Below are 21,413 nucleotides of genomic sequence, written 5' to 3'. Positions count from 1 at the left end.
TATAAAGTTTATAGCATAGCTGGCCTACCCAGTGAGGTGTTCCTAGTGGTGGTGGTGGCAGCGTGTCAATGTGTTGAGAGGAAGAGGTGGTCTGGGAAATTCTGCTGAGCAAACTCCGGGCCCATTTCCACCCCCCAGTTAGTTCACTCCACTCAACTGGTTCACACACTGAGTGGGTCTTTGGGTGTTGTGTTGGGATCTCTTCCAGTGGTTTATCAGTATCTCCTTCTGGTCCAAGGAAGGAAACTTTGTTATACTTAGCATTGACCTACAGAATATGTTTGTAACAGCGCTGCTTGTGTGGCATTAGGCTATGTAGTGATCGAAAGAAAAAAACAGACCTTTGCACATTTTTGCACTATATGGTGGGTGTATGAGGAGATTCACATTTCCTGCACAGCTAAGTCCATGTGAAGTTACCTTGTGCTGTATTTGACATCTAGCAAGGTCTCTGTTTGAAAGGAAAGATCTTAACTTAAAAATGAAGTGGCCAGAAGTTATGGTAAAAGCAGATAGTGTAGCTGGTTTTAAGAAATATTTGGACAAATTCCTGGAGGAAAAGTCCATAATCTGTTATTAAGACATGGGGGAAGTGCCTGCTTGCCCTGGATCGGTAGCATGGAATGTTGCTACTCTTTGGGTTTTGACCAGGTATTAGTATCCTGGATTGGCTACCATGAGAATGGGCTACTGGGCATGATGGACCATTGGTCTGACCCAGTTAGGCTATTCTTATGTTATGTTCTCATCTGTAGGGGCCTTTGTTTTCACTTCTTATTTTAATGTATTTTTTTTCTGGGAACTTATCAGTGTTTTTTATAATGGGAACAAAAATGGAAGAGAATTAATGTGTGTGGGATGAGGGGGTAACTAATTTCTTCAGCTAAATAATTCAATCCACTTCAAACAGACATAGAAGAACTCACGCACCATTCACACACCCTCCAACCAAAAACGTCAAAAGAAAAAAACTGTTCGACAACCTCCTAGCCATTCGAGCTGCAACACTCGACCCCCAACTCTACAACCAATTGACATCGACCACAGACTGCAAAACCTTCAAAAAGAAATAAAAACCCTTCTATTCAAAAAACACATAAAACCGAACTAACACAATCAGAACTGTCCCAAGCATCACCTGCAACTACTCCATATGTACTTCTGATGTCATGACAATTCAGACATAATTTATGTTATGTTATGTTTGGAATATAAGAAAATTTTCACTGCCTGTTTCTATTCTGACCATTTATTCCGTTTCATGGTCATTACAAAAAATATTTTTTTACATGGGGGGGGGTGTCAAAAAATGATGGGCCCTGGGTGCCACATACCCTAGGTACGCCACTGGGGCACAATCAACTGGGCATCTAACCAAAATAATTCTGAAAGAGCATCATATACTGACAATGAAGGTAAGGATTTCACAAAATACCTCAACTGCATATAAGAATATATATCCAATTTAGACCAATTATAAACAGTACGTAATTGTGATAATGTTGGTAAATTACCCTCATCAGTTAATATCTGGTAAAAATAGAAAATATTTCCTTGTTTATTAGATTGAAAACCTGCAGATGATATACCAGGTAAAAAAAAGCCATATCCACAAATAGGTAAAAGTGGTGTAGTTCTAAAATCAAACTTCAATCGATTACATATCCTTCGCCAAGTTGTTCTCAAAGGAGCAATTAAAAAATAAAAAGGATTTTTCAGAACAGCAGTCTTCATCTTAGAAGCATGTAAAAGATAACTAAAGTGATAAGACCTCCATAATTTTAACTCTACTGAACTCCCTCTTTAAAAGACTATTTATTGTTCATCGCTTTGTAATCTTTGAAAAAAGCAATTGTATCAAATACAAAATAAACTTGTAACATAAATATATATTCAAATGAGAAGCTACAAATACTGCTTTAAGGGCCTGGGGGCTAAACACAGCTACAACAAGGCCAGTTGTACTTCAAAATGAAGTGCAATTTTGTAATACTGCACTTGTAGAGCAGGAGCAAATGCAGATCACCCTTGCCCCTTTTGGGCTCCATAGATTAGTAAGAAGCAATGGAGGAATGCAGAGTACAGGACAGGGATGGCTGCTTTCCTGCTTATTAAAAACACTTTAGTGTGAGCTATTGTAAAATAGCATGCACTAAGTTAAAATGAAACAAAACAAAAACCAAATAAATGAAATACCATATACAGTACTCCCCCAATATTCACGGGGGTTCCATTCCAGGAACCCCCGCGAATGCTGAAAAACTGCGAATATGGTTTTTAGCGAGGGAGATAGGAGAGGGCAGCCAGAGATGCAGGAGAGTGAAGGAAATCACTTGTGGTATGCTCCGACTGCCTCTTCTTGTAGTAAAGTTGGGCCTCACTAATCAGGAGCTGCATGTCAAAGCAGCTCCTGATTGGTGAGGCCCAACTTTAGTACAGGAAGAAGCGTTCGGAGCATACCGCAAATGATTTCCTTCACTCGCCGGCGCTCCGGCTGCCCTCTCCTGCCCGATCATTCACGGTCGGAAAATATTGCGAGTGACCGAGATTGCGAATTCGCAGGGGAGCACTGTATATTTGAATCTAAACCTATCCAAGTATAAACTGAGATATCAATTTCCCTCCTAAAATGAGGGGTACTGTTAACTCGAGTATAAACTGGGGAGGGGGGGAGGGGGTGATGTTTATATTCAAGTGTCCAGCTTACTAAGTAGCCTGAGGTTTTGACTTTTTCAGGTGCAGTTAAATTTTTGCACTAGCCTCAGGCTACAACAAGACCAAAGAGCAGCCGCCCCATTTTAAACCCCAAGGGCAGGTCCTCCCCTATTCACTGATGCAGGGCTCCCTGAGGTTGGGTGCCTTCTCCTCCCATAAATAACAGCCCTACCTCCCCTCCCCAAGTGAATTACCATGTGCAATTACTGCACCACATCCCAGTAGCCAAATCCCACTAACAGGAAATCCACTTCTTTAGACAAATTTCCTGCCTCGACTTCTGCCTCCCCCAAGTCTGATTTACCCTTTTTTACTGCTTTTCTGGCAGATGCTGACAAACCTATGCACTGGAGCAGTGCAGAACCTTGAACACTGCACATGTTCAAGGCCTGCCATTTCTCACCCTCTCCAAGAATCCCAGAGAGGGTGGGACCCAGCAGACCTTGAGCATACACATGCAGATGTTCAAGGCTCTGTACCGGCCTAGTGCATAACTTTGCCAGTGACTGCCGGAGAAGAAGGTAAGAGTGAAATTCTAGCTACTGGAGGAGAGGGTGGAGGTGGGAAATGCCAGTTGCTTTGTGGGGAGGGGTTTTCATGAAAAAATGTCAGTCAGTGGAGGGTAAAGGCAGAGGCAAGAAATACTGGTTACTGCAGGAGGCAGGGTGAGGTTGAGAGGGTGTGGAAAGAGGAGAGACTCAAATATAAACCAAAACTCCATTTTTGGTCCTTTTGTAAACCAACATTCTCAGTTTATATTTATTTATTTAAAACTCGAAAGAGGCCAGAAAAGAGCGACAAAAATGGTTAAAGCCCTGGAGGAGTTGCCGTACAATGAGAGATTAGAGAAACTGTGAGAGGAAACTGAGAGGGGGGCATGATCGAAATATTCAAGATAATGAAGGGAATAGACTTAGTAGATAAATACAGGTTGTTTACCCGTTCCAAGGTAGAGAGAACGAGAGGGCACTCTCTAAAATTAAAAGGGGATAGATTCCATACAAATGTAAGGAAGTTCTTCTTCACCTAGAGAGTTGTAGAAATCTGGAACGCTCTTCCGGAGGCTGTTGTAGGGGAAAACACCCTCTAGGGATTCAAGACAAAGTTAGACAAGTTCCTGCTGAACCAGTACACACGCAGGTAAGGCTAGACTCAGTTAGGGCACTTAGGTCTTTGACCTAAGGGCCGCCGCGGGAGTGGACTGCTGGGCACGTGGACCACTGGTCTGACCCAGCAGCGGCAATTCTTATGTTCTTATGTTACCGTTTACAAAAAAACTAAATGGTTTACATTAATGAAAACATACATAAGATAAAAAAACAAACCATATCATAAAATCTTTTTTTTTTTTAATCTTTTTTTTTTATTATTATTTATTTATGCAATTTTAAATGAACATACAACATAAAAATGCCTTAAGAAATAGAAAGCATATTGCTAAATACAAAAACAATCCATAAAATAATATTTCCCATTGAAATCTAACAAGCAAACGTATTCATAGCAACTTTCTCTATAAGTCCTCAATTAAAGATAGGGAGAGGATAAGGAAAAAGAGGCACATCTCAGAAGAAAAAAAAAAGAGCTTAAATAAATCAATAATGACAACATCTTGCCGGAAATAAACTAATACAATCTTCCATTTCTAATAATTATTATATTCTTTCCCCCTGACCCGACACCTGTACCTGTACGCTTATTCTCAAGAAAAGCCTCCAATTGTTTGGGATCAAAGAAAAGATACCTATTTGACTCATACAATATTAAACATTTACAAGGAAAATGCAAAAAGAAATGAGCACCCAGGGCTAACACCTGAGGGCGTAGAGTCAGAAATTGCTTCCTTTTCTCAAGTTTATTATTATTATTATTATTACACAGACATCAGGGAAAACCCAAACTTTACCTCCCAAAAACAATTTATCAGAGTTACGAAAAAACATTCTCATCACCCAGTCCTTGTCAGATTCAAAAACAAATGTAACTAGGAGTGTTGCTCTTATACACTCTTCTTCCAAAGATGTTTCTAATAATTGTGTTACATTTAAACTATCTATCGATAGTTCTCCTTGGGAAGAAGTTTGCCGTTTCTTCCCTGGCATAGAATAGACTCGAGAAAATGGAGGCACAGTTTCCTTTGGTACCCCCAGAACTTCCATCAGATATTTCTTAAGCAGTTCAATGGGGGCTACAGTCCTGGATTGAGGAAAATTGATAAAACGCAGATTCAACCTACGGGTATAATTCTCCATTTTCTCCATTTTATTCCTCAGTCCAGTCATACCTTGTCCATAGATCAGGGTATTAGATTTTAAGTCTTTAAGACTTTGTTGAACTTCCTCTACTTTTTTTTCGAGCTCAAAATTCTTTGCCTCCTGGATAACAATACGTGTTTTACAGTCTTGCAAAGAATTATCCACCAAAACCTTATTTCCCATGAAAATCTTCTCCAAGCGAGCTACAGCATCCCAGATAGAATCTAAAGTAACATGGGGAGGTTTAACCAGTGTTGTAATTTGCTGCTCACCAATATCCTGCCGCTGGTCAAATTTTTCAGACCTGGAGCTCTCTCCGTGCGTCTCCTCTACACCTCCTATAGCACCTTCAATACCCAGGTGGAGCTCAGAACTCACTCCCATATTGTCTCCCAGCACTCTGGTTTCTCCTCTTATGCTCCGGATACTACCCTCCTCTGTTGAATAATCCGCAGCGCTAATCACAGTCTGCGGGTTCAACGCTTGTTCCGGCAGCGTCACCATGCCTGGGTCAGAGGGTGGAAGTCGCTCCTCCAGGCTCAGAGTGACATTGAGCTCGGGTAAGGCTGCCCCTTCGCCAGCACCCAATACGGGGATATACGCTGTTCGGACTACAAATCTCTCCATGGTGGAAAGGGGAAGCGGAGAGGACTCGGAGGGGTAAGTCCTTACTTTCCCCTTTCTCTTACAGCAAAAGGAAAATAAATTCCAAACAGTAGCCTTTCTCAGCATGGCTACCGGCGAGACGCCATCTTGACTCCTCTCTTTAAAAAATCTTTATTAATTTCCATTCAAAAACAGTGCATTAAAATAAACATACAAATGGCTTCAAGATAATACTACAATCGATCAAAGAAGTACTACAATACATTTTCCCCGGGTGCAGCCTTAGGGGGGGGTGCACAGCCGGACAGGTCCGGAAAATTCCTGGGCTGCGACGGCACTCAGCAGCATCGGCATCCCCCCCCTCCTTAGATTACTCCTGAGCCCATCACCTCTTAACTTCATCCTATGCTGTCTCATTCCAGAGCTTCCTTTGAAATGCAAGAACTTGACTCGTGTGCATTTACATCATGTAGGTATTTAAACATCTCTATCATATCTCCCCTCTCCCGCCTTTCCTCCAAAGTATACAGATTGAGATCTTTAACTCTGTCCCCATACGCCTTATGATGAAGACCATGCTCTATTTTAGTAGCCTTCCTCTGGACCGACTCCATCCTTTTTTTATCTTTTTGAAGGTGCGGCCTCCAGAATTGTACACAGTATTCTAAATGAGGTCTCACCAGAGTCTTATACAGGAGCATCAATACCTCCTTTTTCCTACGGCCATACCTCCCCTATGCACCCTAGCATCCTTCTAGCTTTCGCTATCACCATTTCAACCTGTTTGGCCACTTTAAGATCATCACATACAATCACACCCAAGTCCTGCTCTTCTGTCGTGCACTTAAGTTCTTCACCCCCTAACTGTACCGTTCCCTTGGGCTTTTGCAGCCCAAATGCATGACCTTGCATTTCTAAGCATTAAATTTTAGCTGCCAAATTTCAGACCATTCTTCAAGCTTCACCAGGTCTTTTTTCATGTTATTCACATCATCCTGGGTGTCTTGCAGATTTTGGTATCATCCGCAAAGAGGCAAATCTTTTATAAAAATGTTAAAAAGAACAGGCCCAAGAACAAAACCTTGAGGCACACCACTGGTAACATCCCTTTCCTCAGAGCAATCTCCATCAGCGGATCGTGGCAGAAGGAATCCCCATCAGGTTTTGAGACTGTGTTGTTAATAAGGAAGACATGATGATAGTAAGGTGCTGGTCACCTATGTATTTTATTGTTTGTATTTTTGCTCTGTGTTGTTATTAGTGTTTTGTATTGTGTGTGTATTTATTGTCAGCTTTGTATTAATTTTGTAACCCGCACTGGGTAAGGGTGGGATATAAATAAATAAAATAAATCAAGCTGAGCCGGTTTCAGGGATTCCTGATGGCACTGCTGATGGGGATTCCACCTGCAAGGATCAGCTGAGCTGAGGAGCATTACACTCCTCCCCCTGATATCCCCCCATCCCCGAACCCCCATCCTCAGAACCCCCCCCCATACCTTCGGAAGAACAAATGGCAGGAGGGAAGCTCACTCCCTCCTGCCTACAGGGCCATGTGCTGCAAATGACGGGGCTTCCCCCTCCCAATGCATCTTGGGATGCAGTGGGAGGGGCTTAATACCCTGATTGGCTCTGCAGCTCAGCTGATCCTTGCAGGGGGAATCCCCATCAGCTGAGTCACCAGGAATCCCTGAAAGCAACTCAGCTGATGGGGATTCCTTTTGCCGCGATCAGCCAAGATAGTTGGTGGGCACATCTACAAAACTTGCTTTTGTATATTTTTCACGTGGATGTTTTTATTTTTGAAAATGGGCAAAAAAGGTAGACGTCCTAAGGACCAAAACTTATACCTAGCTAATTTTCAATAAATAAAAGATAGACGTTTGGCTAAAACTGACATTTTTCCTGCTAGGTTTGTGGATGTCTTACATAAAAAGTCCAACCTCAGATTTAGGCACATTTTTTATTATGCCCCACTATGCAGTTTTGGTGGACTTCAACAGTTTTTAGAAAATGCCCTTCATAATGTTATAAGTTTCACAGTTTTGTCTTGTTTTCTATAGGAACCCAGATGGTGATGTGCAGCCATGGTGTTATGTATCTGAGACAGAAGAGGGTGTCTACTGGAAATATTGTGACATTCCCACCTGCCAAAGTAAGACAATTCTCTCACCTCTGATCCAGCAAGGGTCAGTGATATCTGCCCACATTGTCCTTAAGAATGTTAACATAACCAGCCTCTTTCCTCAAAAATTTGAATGAGCTTCATATTCAGTACTGTAGTCTCACAAATATGACCCTATATTGAGTTCCAAAAATAGAGGCAAAGAAGGGTTAAAAGAAATAGCCTGTGGCTGGAAAGTGATAAATCATGTTTATTAATATTTTTTTTATAATTTGTATTGAAATTTAAATAAGGAGAGAGATAGTCCCTTCTATGCAAGTACCACATTTTCATAGTATTCATGGTTTGTTATCATCTTCCCTGGCCTTCTTTACCTCCCAGCTAAGGCTGGATTCTCAGGTACTGACCAAAAGCTGAGTTAACCAAAAGCCAGCTACTTGAGAAAAATTATGATGCAGTATTTGAACCAAGTTATGGGCACAGTAGGCAAGCAATCAACCATTTCATCACATTGCAGTATTTCATTACCTTTCTGTAAAAAAGTCAAGACCACAGAAAAATTAGAAGTGTGAAGTATAAGCCTAGCTTTATAGCTGTCTAAGCTGTCATATTAGAATCTGTAATAGGAAGTGAAATTAATAGAGACAAAGTCAGACCTCTAGTGTTTCCGTGATATGCATTTTTCCTAGCAGGAAAATTTTCTGGTTGAATGTTGATAAGTTGTTGGTTTTTGTACTGTTTCATTTCAACTGTGGGCAATGAATGTTTAGATTTCCCTGTCGGTCTTGTGGCTTTATGTTTTCTTTCCACAATAATAGGCCATATAATATATTATTTTCTGTATGTATTTTTCTCAGTGCCTGGATACATGGGATGTTTTCTAGATTCAGGGAATCCATTAGCCCTTGCAGGTAGCAGTGGTACCTCCACCAAGCTCACTGTACAGGTCTGCATCCGCTTCTGTCGAAAGAAAGGGTATCAGGTAAGATATAAAGTACTCTGAATGACAAGAGAATTTAGTCTGTTCATCTTTTATTTATTTATTTGCTCAATTATTTAGCCCGTCCTCCCAAAGGAGCCCAGAACGGGTTACAAAGTACATCCACAATATAATCGAGCCAGGACAAAGATTACATAATTTACAATATAGACGTGACAAAAAATATATCCACTAAGCAGCTCTGGTGAGAGTAGGTAGCGTAGATGCGTTGACTCTGAATGGCATTTCTGGGTGCATGCCCTTAAGGCGCTGGGTTTGTGAAGAGGAAGGTTTTTACAGCCTTCCTGAAGCTCCAGAGTCCATCTAGTGTTATAACAGATGGGGTGATGGTGTGCCTTAGTCTGGGTATGAAATGTGAGTAGGAGCGTTTGCGGGCAGTTTCAGTTTTGAGAGAGCGGCCATGAGATATGGTCAGTTGTTTTTCTCCTTGGGACCTCAGTGGTCGCTTTGGGAAGTAGATTTGTAGTTTAGTTGTCTTGTAGTGTGGAATCGTTTTGTGGAAGGTTTTGAAAGCGAGCATCAGGGCCTTGAAGATGCAGTTTTTTTGAATGGGCAGCCAGTGCATGGAAACTAATGCAGGGGTAACATGGTCGCAAATGCCAAGGTTTTTCGGGAGGTGGATTACAGTTTTTGCAGGGCGGGAGTTTTGGTAGGCAGGCCCACTAGTAGTGTGTTGCAATAGTCTGATGTTCTGGTTCTGGTTCCTTTTTGGTATAATTTGTATTTCATCTCTTTCTGGTCATATTCAAAACAATTTTGAGACTATCTGCTAGTTTTCAGTGGCATTTAACTGGTTTAGCACCACTGAAAATTTAGCGCTTAGTACCTAAGTGAAAAACTGCTATTTGTGGGTATTCTAGGGTGATGTCAGCTGTATCTTTTTGGAGATGCAGCAACCAGAATTTCACACAGTATTCAAAGTGCAGTCGCACCATGAAGTAATACAAAAGCATTATAGCATTCTCATTTTTGTTTTCCATTTCTTTCCTGATAATTCCTAACATTCAATTTGTTTTCTTAGCCACCACTGTACGCTGAGCAGAGGGTGTCAATGTGTCATCAACAATGACACCTAGATCCTTTTCCTGGGCAGTGGCTCCTAATGTAGAACCTTGCTTCATGTAGCTGTACTGTCCCATATGCATCATGGACTTGATTTATCACCTTTCTGAGGGTACAACCAAGTGGTTTATATATAGTTTATATGCAGGTACTCTTAGTCCCTAATGGGCTCACAATCTAAGTCTTGTATCTGGGGCAATGGAGGGTTAAGTGATTTGCCCAGGATCACAAGTTGCTGCAGTAAGAATTGAACCCAGACCCCAGGTGGTTCTCAACCCACTCCACAAACCATTGGACTACATTAGTTTGCAGTGGCCTACATTAAATGTCATCTGCCATTTGAATGCCCAATCTCCCAGTCTCTCAAGAAGGTAGCTGATGGATATACTTGCCTCTCAAGGTCCTCTTGCAATTTAACAATTTTGTGACATCAGCAAATTGAATTACTTCACTGGTGGAAGGGTGGCCTAGTGTTTAGAGCAGCTGCCTCAGCATCCTGAGATTGTGAGTTCAATCCCCACTGCAGCTCTTTGGTGACTCTGGGCAAGTCATTTAACACTTCATTCCCCCTTGTAGACTGCATTGATTGTATAAAACACACAGAAAAGGCAGTATATCAAGTCCCATCCCCCTTTACCCTTTAGTTATGTCCATCTATAGCTCACTTATAAATATGTTAAAAAGCAGCAGTCCCAGCACAGACCTCTGGAGAACCCCACTATTTACTTTTCTCCATTGAGAATACTCACCATTTAACCCTACTCTCTGTTTTCAATCTTTTAATCAGTTTTTAATCAACAACAGCACATTATCTCCTATCCCATGACTTTCTAATTTCCTCAGGAATCTTTCACAAGGTACCGTATTTTTTTGCTCCATAAGACGCACCTGACCATAAGACGCACCTACCTGTAGAGGAGGAAAAACCAAGAAAAAAAATTCTGAACCAAATAGTGTACCCTGTACTCTATCCCCCTTCTGGTGGTCTAGTGGTAGTCCGGGACAGGGTACAGGGCACATCTAGAGGTGGGCACGTCTAATGGTGGATACGTGTAGTGGCAGCCAGCCAGTCCCCCAGCCTCCCCCGCATCTTTTTAAATCATCCCCCTGTATTTTAAAATCATCCCTCCAGTACTTTCAGATCATCCCCACCAGTACTTTTAAATCAATCATCCCACCAGTACTTTTAAATCACCCCCCCCCAGTATTTTTAAATAATCACCCCCCCCCCAGTATTTTTAGATCATCCCCCGTACCTGGTGGTCCAGCGTGTATCCCTCCCTTGCTAGCGGCGCACAGGTCAGGTGTGCGGATGTCAGGCGTAAGCTTCATGAGAACTGATGAAGCCATTTAGAAAACAGCACGGTCCAAGTGGGAGCGCAGAAAGCTTGCTCCTGACGTCCGCACTCCTGACTTATGCGCTGCTAATGAGGGAGGGATACACGCTGGACCATCAGGAACTGTGACTGTGATGACTGAGGAGGAGGAGGCGGCAGAGGGCGGGTAGCTGTTTTAAAAGGTGCAGCTACGGTGGCGGTTGCAATGACAGCAGGCGGGTAAGTGGGAGGGTGTTTTAAAAGGTATGGCGGCAGGATGTTTTAAAATGGTGCGGCTACATGGGTGGGTGTTTTAAAAGGTGCGGCGGCAAGGTATTTAAAAAGGTGCAGTGGGGGGGTTCAAAATTGTACCTTCGCTCCATAAGAAGCACCAAGATTTCCACCCACTTTTTGGTAGAAAAAAAGTGCGTCTTATGGAGCAAAAAATACAGTACTTTGTCAAATGCCTTTTGAAAATTTAGATACACAATATTCACCAGCTCACCTTTATCCACATGTTTATTCACTCCTTCAAAGAAATATAGTAGATTGGTGAGACAAGATTTACCTTGACTAAATCCATGTTGGCTTTGTCTCATTAATCCATGCTTATGTATATGCTCTGTAGTTGTGCTCTGTATAATAGTCTCTACCATTTTGCCTGGTACCGACATCAGGCTCACTAGTGACCTGGATTGGCCACCGTGAGAATTGGCTACTGGGCTTGATGGACCATTGGTCTGACTCAGTAAGGCTATTCTTATGTTCTCTGATAACCTCTGAAACCCTTTTTGAAAGTTGGCATTACACTGGTCACCCACCAAGCTTCTAGTACAATGCTGGATTGTAAATATAAATTATTAAATGATAAAAATAGCTCTGGAAGTTAATTTCTTAATTCTATCAGTACTCTGAGTCCAGGTGACTTGCTACTCTTCAAAATAGGTTAAAAAAAATGATGTATACCATCTTTTTTTTTAGATATATTAGTGATAGGAAGAAGTGCAAAAGTGGCATGTGAGACTCAATGGTGAAGGGGAGAAATATGTAGAAGCTAATAAAGAAAAGGCTGATTTGCTTAACAAATATTTCTGTTCTGCGTTCACAGCTGAAGAGCCGGGAGTGGGACCACAGATGATAAACATGAATAGGGATGGAGGAGTGGTAAACCCTGATCGATTTTCAGAGGGTTCTATTCGTGAGGAGCTAGAAAAAAGTAGACAAAGCGATGGGGCCAGATGGTGTACATCCGAGGGTACTGAAGGAACTTAGGGAAGTTCTGGTGGCTACGCTGACTGACCTTTTCAATGAGTGTCTATAGTTGGGAGTGGTACCAGAGGACTGGATGTGGTCCCTCTTCACAAAAGTGGAAGTAAGGAAGAAGTAGGGAATTACAGGCCAGTAAGTCTGACTTCTGTAGTAAGCAAATTAATGGAAACGCTTTTAAAACAGAGAATGGTGAAGTTTCTGGAATCCTGTGGATTATAGGACTGGAGGCAACATGGATTCACTAGAGTTAGGACTTGTTAGACAAATCTGATACATTTCTTTGACTGGGTAATCAGAGAATTGGTTAGAGGGAGTGCACAAGATGTGGTGTATTTAGATTTTAGTAAAGTCTTCGACAGTGTTCCACACAGACATCTAATAAATAAACTGAGTGCCCTCGGGATGGGTCCCCAAGTGACGGTCTGGGTCAAGAACTAGTTAAGTGGAAGGCGACAGAGCGATCAATGGAGATTGCTCTGAGGAAAGGGATGTTACCAGTGGTGTGCCTCAAGGTTCTGTTCTTGGGCCTGTTCTTTTTAACATTTTTATAAAAGATTTGCCTCTTTGCGGATGATACCAAAATCTGCAAGACATCCAGGATGATGTGAATAACATGAAAAAAGACCTGGTGAAGCTTGAAGAATGGTCTGAAATTTGGCAGCTAAAATGTAATGCTTAGAAATGCAAGGTCATGCATTTGGGCTGCAAAAACCCAAGGGAATGGTACAGTTTAGGGGGTGAAGAACTTAAGTGCATGACAGAAGAGCAGGACTTGGGTGTGATTGTATGTGGCCAAACAGGTTGAAATGGTGATAGCGAAAGCTAGAAGGATGCTAGGGTGCATAGGGAGAGGTATGGCCGTAGGAAAAAGGAGGTATTGATGCTCCTGTATAAGACTCTGGTGAGATCTCATTTAGAATACTGTGTACAATTCTGGAGGCCGCACCTTCAAAAAGATATAAAAAGGATGGAGTCGGTCCAGAGGAAGGCTACTAAAATAGAGCATGGTCTTCATCATAAGGCGTATGGGGACAGAGTTAAAGATCTCAATCTGTATACTTTGGAGGAAAGGCGGGAGAGGGGAGATATGATAGAGATGTTTAAATACCTACATGATGTAAATGCACATGAGTCAAGTTTCTTGCATTTGAAAGGAAGCTCTGGAATGAGACAGCATAGGATGAAGTTAAGAGGTGATGGGCTCAGGAGTAATCTAAGGAAATACTTTTTTACAGAAAGGGTGGTAGATGCATGGAACAGTCTCCCGGAAGAGGTGGTAGAGACAGAGACAGTGTCTGATTTCAAGAAAGCCTGGGATAGTCACATGGGTATCTCAGAGAGAGGAAGAGATAATGGCTACCTCAGATGGGCAGACTGGATGGGCCATTTGGCCTTTATCTGCCATCATGTTTCTATGTTTCAGTTTATCATATTGCCCCACTACATCTTCCAGGTTTACAGAAGTTTGATTCAGTCTCTTTGACTCATCAGCATTGAATACCATTTCTGGCACTGGTATCTCCCCCACATCTTCCTCAGTGAAGACCGAAACGAAGAATTCATTTAATCTCTCTGCTAATGGCCTTTTCTTTCTCTGTGTGCCCTTTTTATCCCTCAGTCATCTAGCAGTCCAACTGATTCTTTTACTAGTTTCTTGCTTCTAATACACCTAAAAAAGTTTTTGCTATGTGTTTTTGCCTCCAACACAATCTTATTTTCAAAGTTTCTCTTTTGTCTTCCTTATCAGCACTTTGCATTTGATTTGCCATTCCTTTTGCTGTTTCCTATTACATAGAAACATGACAGCAGATAAAGGCCAAATGGCCCATCCAGTCTGCCCATCTGCAGCATCCAACATTTAAAATATTTATAATCCTCACTACAATTCTGGGTGGATTACAAACAGACATAATTATAATTGACCTTAACATCAAAACATGACAAAGATTAAAAACTAAAGCAAAAACAAAATCCCTAAGTTATATAACATATGCAGGGAAAGATTTTTGCAATAGATATGCTTTTAAAGCCTTACAAAATATCAAAATACATTGTATAGACCAGGCCCAAAAAATGTCAAAAACATTGTACAGACCAGGTCCGCAAACAGAAAACATACCTTGTGCTTATTTTCCAAATGAAGGGATGGCACTTTGAGCAAGTTTAAATTCATAGATTGCAACACTCTTGGAGGTTTAAACATCTTAGGAGCAGAAGAGATACAAGGGGGAGCTTCTTGATATAATGTCTTGACAACCAAAACTATGATCTTACTGTAGATTGCACTCACCATGCTATTGATACTACCAAAAAATGCCAGGCAAACTACCCATTTACTCCCCCCAAAAACACTAGGACTAGGAGGCATGCAACAAAGCCACCAAGCAGCAGATTCAAAACAAATTGTTAAAATACCTCGTCACACAATCAAACTCCAGAATTTGCTGTTGGAAAATGTGACAAAATCAGCCAGTCCGGCAGGGTTAAAAAAAAGCCCGGACAACTTCCCAAAGGAGAAGCCCAAAAAACACCACCAAGACAGTTTGGGGAAACCTACTGTTCACCCCCAGGACAAGCAGAATAAAAGCTGCCCCATTACCTGGAATCTAGCCAGGCACCTAGGACAGCCACCGCCAGAAACTGGGTGGATCCTTCTATTTACTGAAGGATTTTCTTTTAACTTTAATAGTTTCCTTCACTTAATTTGTTAACTATGGTTGGGTAGTCAAAAAAAAAAATTCAATGGGATTACTTGTATATATATAAAAAAAATTTCCCATCTGTATTTATGTCTGTTTTGAGGAAGGTGTGTGCATCAGCTACCTGCTTCTTTAAACCTGGGCTCTCCACCAGTGATTGAGGAAACAACTATGCTGTCTACAGTGATTCTAACACCATCTAAAAAAGAACAAAATAGCTATTTCACTTGGCTCCTTTTATAAGTGTGATATTGAAATATGTGGTACTTGCACATATAAGTGGCAGGACACACAAGTATATGCCACAAGGCCAGCACTTACACACATAAAGCTCTGAATGATGCCATTTTTTTTGGAACTTTTTTATTGGATTTATTGACTTGTTATACTGCAGCTTACAATAGTGTCACAGCAGTTCACAATTAATATTTATAAGCTGATGTACATACAAGTATGCTGGACTTTGTACAAACAACCTATACATTACATATCTATAACATAGAATGAATGTCTAAAAGATTTACTACTACTACTTATCATTTCTATAGCACTGCTAGATGTATGCAACACTGTACATTAGAACATTCAAGACATGGTCCCTACTCAGAAGAGCTTACAATCTACTTAACAAACATGACAGTAGGGCCCAATCCTCAGGACACACCGAGCCAGCCAAGTTTTCAGGTTGTTTAACTCTCAATACCTCCGTTTTATGCAATCCAAGATGTACAATAGTATTCTTGAAACAATAACATCTTAATGGTTTCATGAAAAGCATAAGATAAGAGGGCTTTTCCTGATAGCTTTCCAGCCAAAGATTCCATAAAACCAGTCCAGCATAAGAAAGACTATTTCTGGTTGATGAAAGCTTAATGATATCCAAACCTGGTAATGAGAGAAGTCTTTTTGTGATGAACGCAATCTCCTCAATGGAGAACACTTAGCATTTTTGAAAGATACACAGGACAACCCATAATAAAAGCTTTGTAAACAACACAAGTACCGGTAATTTAAATTCAATGCATTTTACCATTGGTAACCAATGCAATTGATGCAAAATGGGTGTAATATCCTCTGTTTTCTTGGTTCCAGCAATAAGTCATGTTGATGTATTTTGCACTAATTATAGTCTTTGAAATCAAGCCTTGCTGGAACTAATCAAAAGAGAGTTGCAGTAATCTAATCTACTTGTGATAAAAGCATGCACCAGTTTTATCAAACTCTCTCTACTCAATATGGTTCTTGCTACTGGACATGCTGGCAAATACACATGTATTTGATAGCATCCTTATATATATTTACATAAGGCTCCATATTTGGCAGAGTTTTTTTGCAAAATTCTTGGGGAACTGGGAACATCCTGACCCGGATGTCTCAATTCCTACCTCAATATCGAGTGCAAAATGAGGCTTCACTTAAATATGTGTTCTAGGATAAGCAGATAGGATGATGACTATATAGATGGACCAGTGTCCAAATAGCCAGTCACATAAACAGAAAGCTGATGCTTGCCCTTTTGTCTTTCACAGTATGCAGGTGTGGAAGCTGGCTATGCCTGCTTTTGTGGGAATGAGTCAGACATGAGAAAGAACCGGCGTGTCAGTGCGGTGGAGTGTGATCAAGTGTGCTTTGGGAAATCCAGTGAGCTATGTGGGGGTGATGGCAGGATTGGAATCTATGATGGTGAGCATGGCTCCATAACATGTGCATACCTATAACGGTTTTGAGGAATGATTCCCAAAATTAGTATCATATTGCACAGCTAACAGCCCTTTGTATAAAAGAAAACATTGTAAAGTGTAGCAGCTTATAATAAGATGGAAATTTTTAAATTTCTCGGCCGCAATTGCTGGCCACAACAGATATCAAATTTTAACCATGCTTCCCACCTCTCTCTGTGGCACTCAAATACATAATTGATTTTGTAAGAACATTTGTCATTCTTGAAGGATTCTGGCCAGTTCTTACCACTGATATTTCTTTTGTGCAGTGGCAGTTGGTGCCTGTGAGGGGGATGACAACAATACCTCTGGTGTCATCTACTCCCCAGAATTTCCAGATGATTATGGTGCAGAAAGCAACTGCACATGGAATGTGCGCCCTGTGGGCTGTGTGGGCGTGGAAGTACACTTTAAGATCTTTGAGATCCGAGACAGGAATGACCGAGTGGAGCTAAGGGATGGGCACACCCACAGGATTCTCGCACAGTTTGATGGGCATCATAAACCAGAGGGAGTCATGATCCTGCTCACTGACTATCTACTGCTGACTTTCCAGTCGGATGAGATCTTTCAGGCTCAAGGCTTCGCACTCTGGTACCATGGTAAGGAAGTTAGCCTGGTCTTCAATGTCTCTTATTAGAGCTAAGCCCAAATCAGCTTGAGTCTAAAGAACTGTGAGCCTTTGTTACCTCAGTTCCAATATACCACTTACTCCCTGTTTATCCTTCTACAAGTCACTTAACTGCTGTGAGTTCATGTGGACATTCTAAGGGTAATTTTAAAACAAGTTACCTAAGTGTGAAAGCTACAGTACATAGCTGCCTACTTTTAAAGATACATAAGCACCTCTGTGTCTTTATTTGATTTATTTATTTAAAACACTTGTAGCCCGCATATCAACCATCTATGCGGATAACAATGATACATACATAATAAAACAGAACATAGCAGATTATTAAAATAACAGCATACAATAAACAACTTACACATATGCCTTAAAATAAAAAGCCAAGCAATTACAAGATTACAAAGTAACCAAATTTGAAAAGGCAAGTCGAAAAAAATAGGTTTTCAAACTTTTCCAAAATACCAAAAAATCAGAGGCCAGACGGATAGAATCTGGAACCGAGTTCCATAGTTTATAAAATACTACCACAAATCTTGCACAGATAGCACCATTTTATGATTACTGTGAGCACTGAAAAGAAGTGGCTTGTATATTTGAGGTATTTGGGAATTTCAGGAGAGGGATACTAAGGGAAGAGACAGTGCCTGAAACTTATTGTTCTTCTCTGTTCCTTTCTGGTTTGTGTGTAGAAAAAAAGAGCAGACCAAATGAGTATATGGAGCTAAAAGAAATTTAATGTCACATGTGCCTGATGTGGCCACGTTTCGCCCGAGGGCTGCATCAGAGGTAAAACTAGAGAGGAAAAACAGACAGCAAGCTTCTCTCTAGTATAACAGCTTACCAAACAATCCAGAATATTCAAACATAAAAAAAATACATTTCACACTGGTACAGAAATTCAGCAGCAGTAGTCCTGTTACAATACTCCTTCAACCAGGAAGTGACATTAAATTTCTTTTTTGCGCCATATACTCATTTGGTCTGCTCTTTGTTCTACACCTGAATCATCGCAGATCATCTGCCTCTCTTACGTCCTTCTATGGTTTGTGTGCACACAGGTGTGAAGAGCTTCACAGTTCAGGGTCATGGACTAGCACAAAATGAACACCTGGATGGACTGGTTCTTAGCACACTGGCAGATGGATTGACCACCAACCATTTTCACAACAATGAGCCCTTCACCCCCAGTATTGGAGGTAAGAGAAAGATGGAAGATGGAGGAAAATCCCAGTGGCTCACATGCTGTGTCCCAATCCTCTTTCCTTCTCCAAATCCTAAAAGTATCCTTCTCTCAACTCATCAGCTCATTTAAACAGTCTTAGTTAGGTAATGTGACTGTAATATTGTAACCAGGATCTCTGGTTTCCTGCATGGTTCAGTGTATGAGGGGCTGTGGATGGATAATGTAAGATTTGCTGAGAGGATCAATAAAGTGGATGCTGGAAGCATGTGAAAGAATAACTGGAACTCTTGCCTTAATGGAGTGGAGATATATCTGTGGACAAGAAACGAGGGGATGAGTAGAGGTGAATGTTGCTGGATGTTCCCTCTTTTCGCTCCATCAAACTTGAAAGAATATAGGTCTCTCTTTATGCTTGGAGTGAAATTTACAAGTTTTCAAAAAGAATTCTATTTAAATTATTTATTTAAATTATCCTTTGATGTTAACTGAAATTGAATTGGTATTTTATGGATGATTCCTCATTTACCCCCCTTTACAAAACCATAGCGTAGTTTTCAGCGCCGGCTGCAGCAGTAACAGCTCAGATGTTCATAGGAATTTTATAAGCATCTGAGCTGTTATCACCATTACCGGATCATGTCAAATTAAAGGGGCTTGAATTATTACTTGATCAATAAGGTGGAGAGGTGTTGGAGTTCATGTGTGTGAAAGAAGAGTCGGGGAATTGGCAGGGTTATGTGTGTATAAAAGAGGAGAATGGAGAGAGGGAATGAGAAAGGAAGAAAGTGGCAAGCAGTAAGGAAGAAGGTATGAGAAAAGGTAAGAATGCAAGGAGGTGTGGAACTGAAGGCAGAGGAGAGATGCCTCCTTTTCTCCCCATACAAATTTCCCCCAAAATCACACAGTTCTTTTCTCTCCTCCAGTTGCTTAACTTCCTTTTTCTCTCTCCCCTTTTCTCTTTCTGAACATTGATCAACTCTCCTCCCCATTCCCGTCTTCCCGTCTCCTCCCCATTTCTCCTCTAAGATCTACTCTTTCCCCTTACTGCACCTATCCCAAGACTCTCCATAGTCTAAACTGATATCTGAGATTCCCTGCTCATTAAAAATCCCATAAGTTATACAGAAACAAAAGTAATGTTGTAAAGCTGCATATATTTTATTACATAAAACAATAGGCATTATGTCATATACAAAATAAATAAAAAAATATGCTGATGAATTGTAACAGTATTTCAGAAATTTGCTGCTGAGTTTTCTAATCTTTGCCACACCATTTACTACAGGAAACTGAGGGCTTTAAATGTATATCTATTATAGCAGTGATGATATTAGTCTGTAGGAGTGATAAGTTCTCATTTTGTGACAATAAAACTGTGAGAGTATGAGTGTGAATAGGTTTTGACTTTTGTTCAGCGATAGTTTCTAAGTTATACAAGGTTCTTTGCATTAGGGCTGATTAGATATATTTTCTGACCCTTATCTTTCATTATACAGTATTCCGGCCCAGATTCACTAAGCTGACCTATCGTGTCTCGACCAGTTTGTGACCCCGACCTAATTCACTAACCTTCTGGCCGATCCTGTCCGCACCCGATCCGATCCGCATATGGAAATGAGGGGAAATGCATGCATAAGTAGGAAGGCAGTGATTCACTAAACCAACGAAGGAACACCAACTGGGCTGGCCGATCCAAACGTGAGCGACTGCTGAGGACCAGTCGCTCACGTCCTTGCCAACTGTCCTGCTCTCTGCCACCCTGAAATCCCAGCATCAAAAAAAAAAATAATAATAAAAAGCGCCCTGCTCTCTATCACCTCTGCCTCTCTGTTGCCATGCTCTCAGTTCTCTGCCGCCCTGCTCCGTTAGCCCAGTGCAAAGCCAGTAGCATATCACGGAAACCAACGCCGACTGCATGGTTGTAGCAAGGAGGAGTAATGGAAGAAAAGAAGGATTCCCTCTGGCAACCGAACTCCGCTGCCTGCTCAGAAGCCCTATTTAAAAACTCTGCAAGCCTGTGCTTTTAACCCATGGTTTTAACCCGTGGGTTAAAAGTGGGGCTGAGCTATGGCGAAGGGGGATGGGGAGAGTGGCAAGCGCTGCTGGCAGCGCCTGGGGATACAGATGACAGGTCTCCAGTGGGAAGGACAGGGAAAGGCAGAGGGGCGGCTGGTGGGACTCCCTCCAGCATATATCTTCAATTTCTTTTAACCCCAATGCTGAACAAGCGGCGTCTGCATATTCAGGGAAGTCAGAAGAACAAGCACATGCGCAGACCATCTGCAGGCAAAGAAGATGGTCTATGCATGCGTCAGGATTGCTCTGCAGCAATCTGTGCAGTCGCTCTGGGACGTGCCTCCGATTGCATTCATTTGCATGAGGAGGCTTGGTGAATCGATCACCCGGGAAGACTCAGTCACAGATCGGCCACAGATCGCCCAGCAAAGGTAACCTTAGTGAATCTAGCCCTCTGTTTCTATGTTTCAAAATACAGTGCACTATAAGAGTGATGAATTATCACTATCAGAGCAGTGACAGTATCAGAGTGTTTGTGTTACAGAAATTTCATTATCTAGGTAATTATGGTATCAGCACCCCTGTCAGTCAGACCTCTCATAAGCCTGTTCCTCTTTCAGCCTGGATGATATATGCAACCAGTGGAGCTTTTGTCCTGATCCTCATCATTACCTCATATCTTCTGAGAAAGAGGTGAGAAACATCTCAGTACCCATGAGAGGCAGAATAAGAGAGGGGAAGGAGAAGGCATAATCAAGAATATATTTCATAAATGCTCGTTCCAACAAAACAAAAATTCAGTAAATCCTTGGTTTGTGA

At 41.4% G+C, this 21,413-nt stretch overlaps 1 protein-coding gene across 5 annotated transcripts in view; it reads left to right on the top strand.

The window, feature by feature from the left end:
- KREMEN2 (kringle containing transmembrane protein 2) overlaps positions 1–21,413 on the top strand; it is a 109,247-nt gene that overhangs the window by 75,017 nt on the left and 12,817 nt on the right. For 4 of the 5 annotated variants that reach the window (XM_033944091.1, XM_033944092.1, XM_033944094.1 and 1 more), the window contains 6 exons: positions 7,639–7,730; positions 8,558–8,682; positions 16,576–16,729; positions 17,037–17,369; positions 18,454–18,591; positions 21,215–21,287. In XM_033944091.1, the coding sequence (XP_033799982.1) occupies positions 7,639–7,730; positions 8,558–8,682; positions 16,576–16,729; positions 17,037–17,369; positions 18,454–18,591; positions 21,215–21,287 (915 nt within the window). The remainder of the gene's footprint in view (positions 1–7,638; positions 7,731–8,557; positions 8,683–16,575; positions 16,730–17,036; positions 17,370–18,453; positions 18,592–21,214; positions 21,288–21,413) is intronic. The other variant, XM_033944096.1, reaches the window with a different exon arrangement.

The sequence above is a fragment of the Geotrypetes seraphini genome, chromosome 5, assembly GCF_902459505.1.
Source record: "Geotrypetes seraphini chromosome 5, aGeoSer1.1, whole genome shotgun sequence".
In the NCBI taxonomy this organism is placed as follows: Eukaryota; Metazoa; Chordata; class Amphibia; order Gymnophiona; family Dermophiidae; genus Geotrypetes; species Geotrypetes seraphini.
This window is presented reverse-complemented; position numbering and strand designations above follow the sequence as displayed.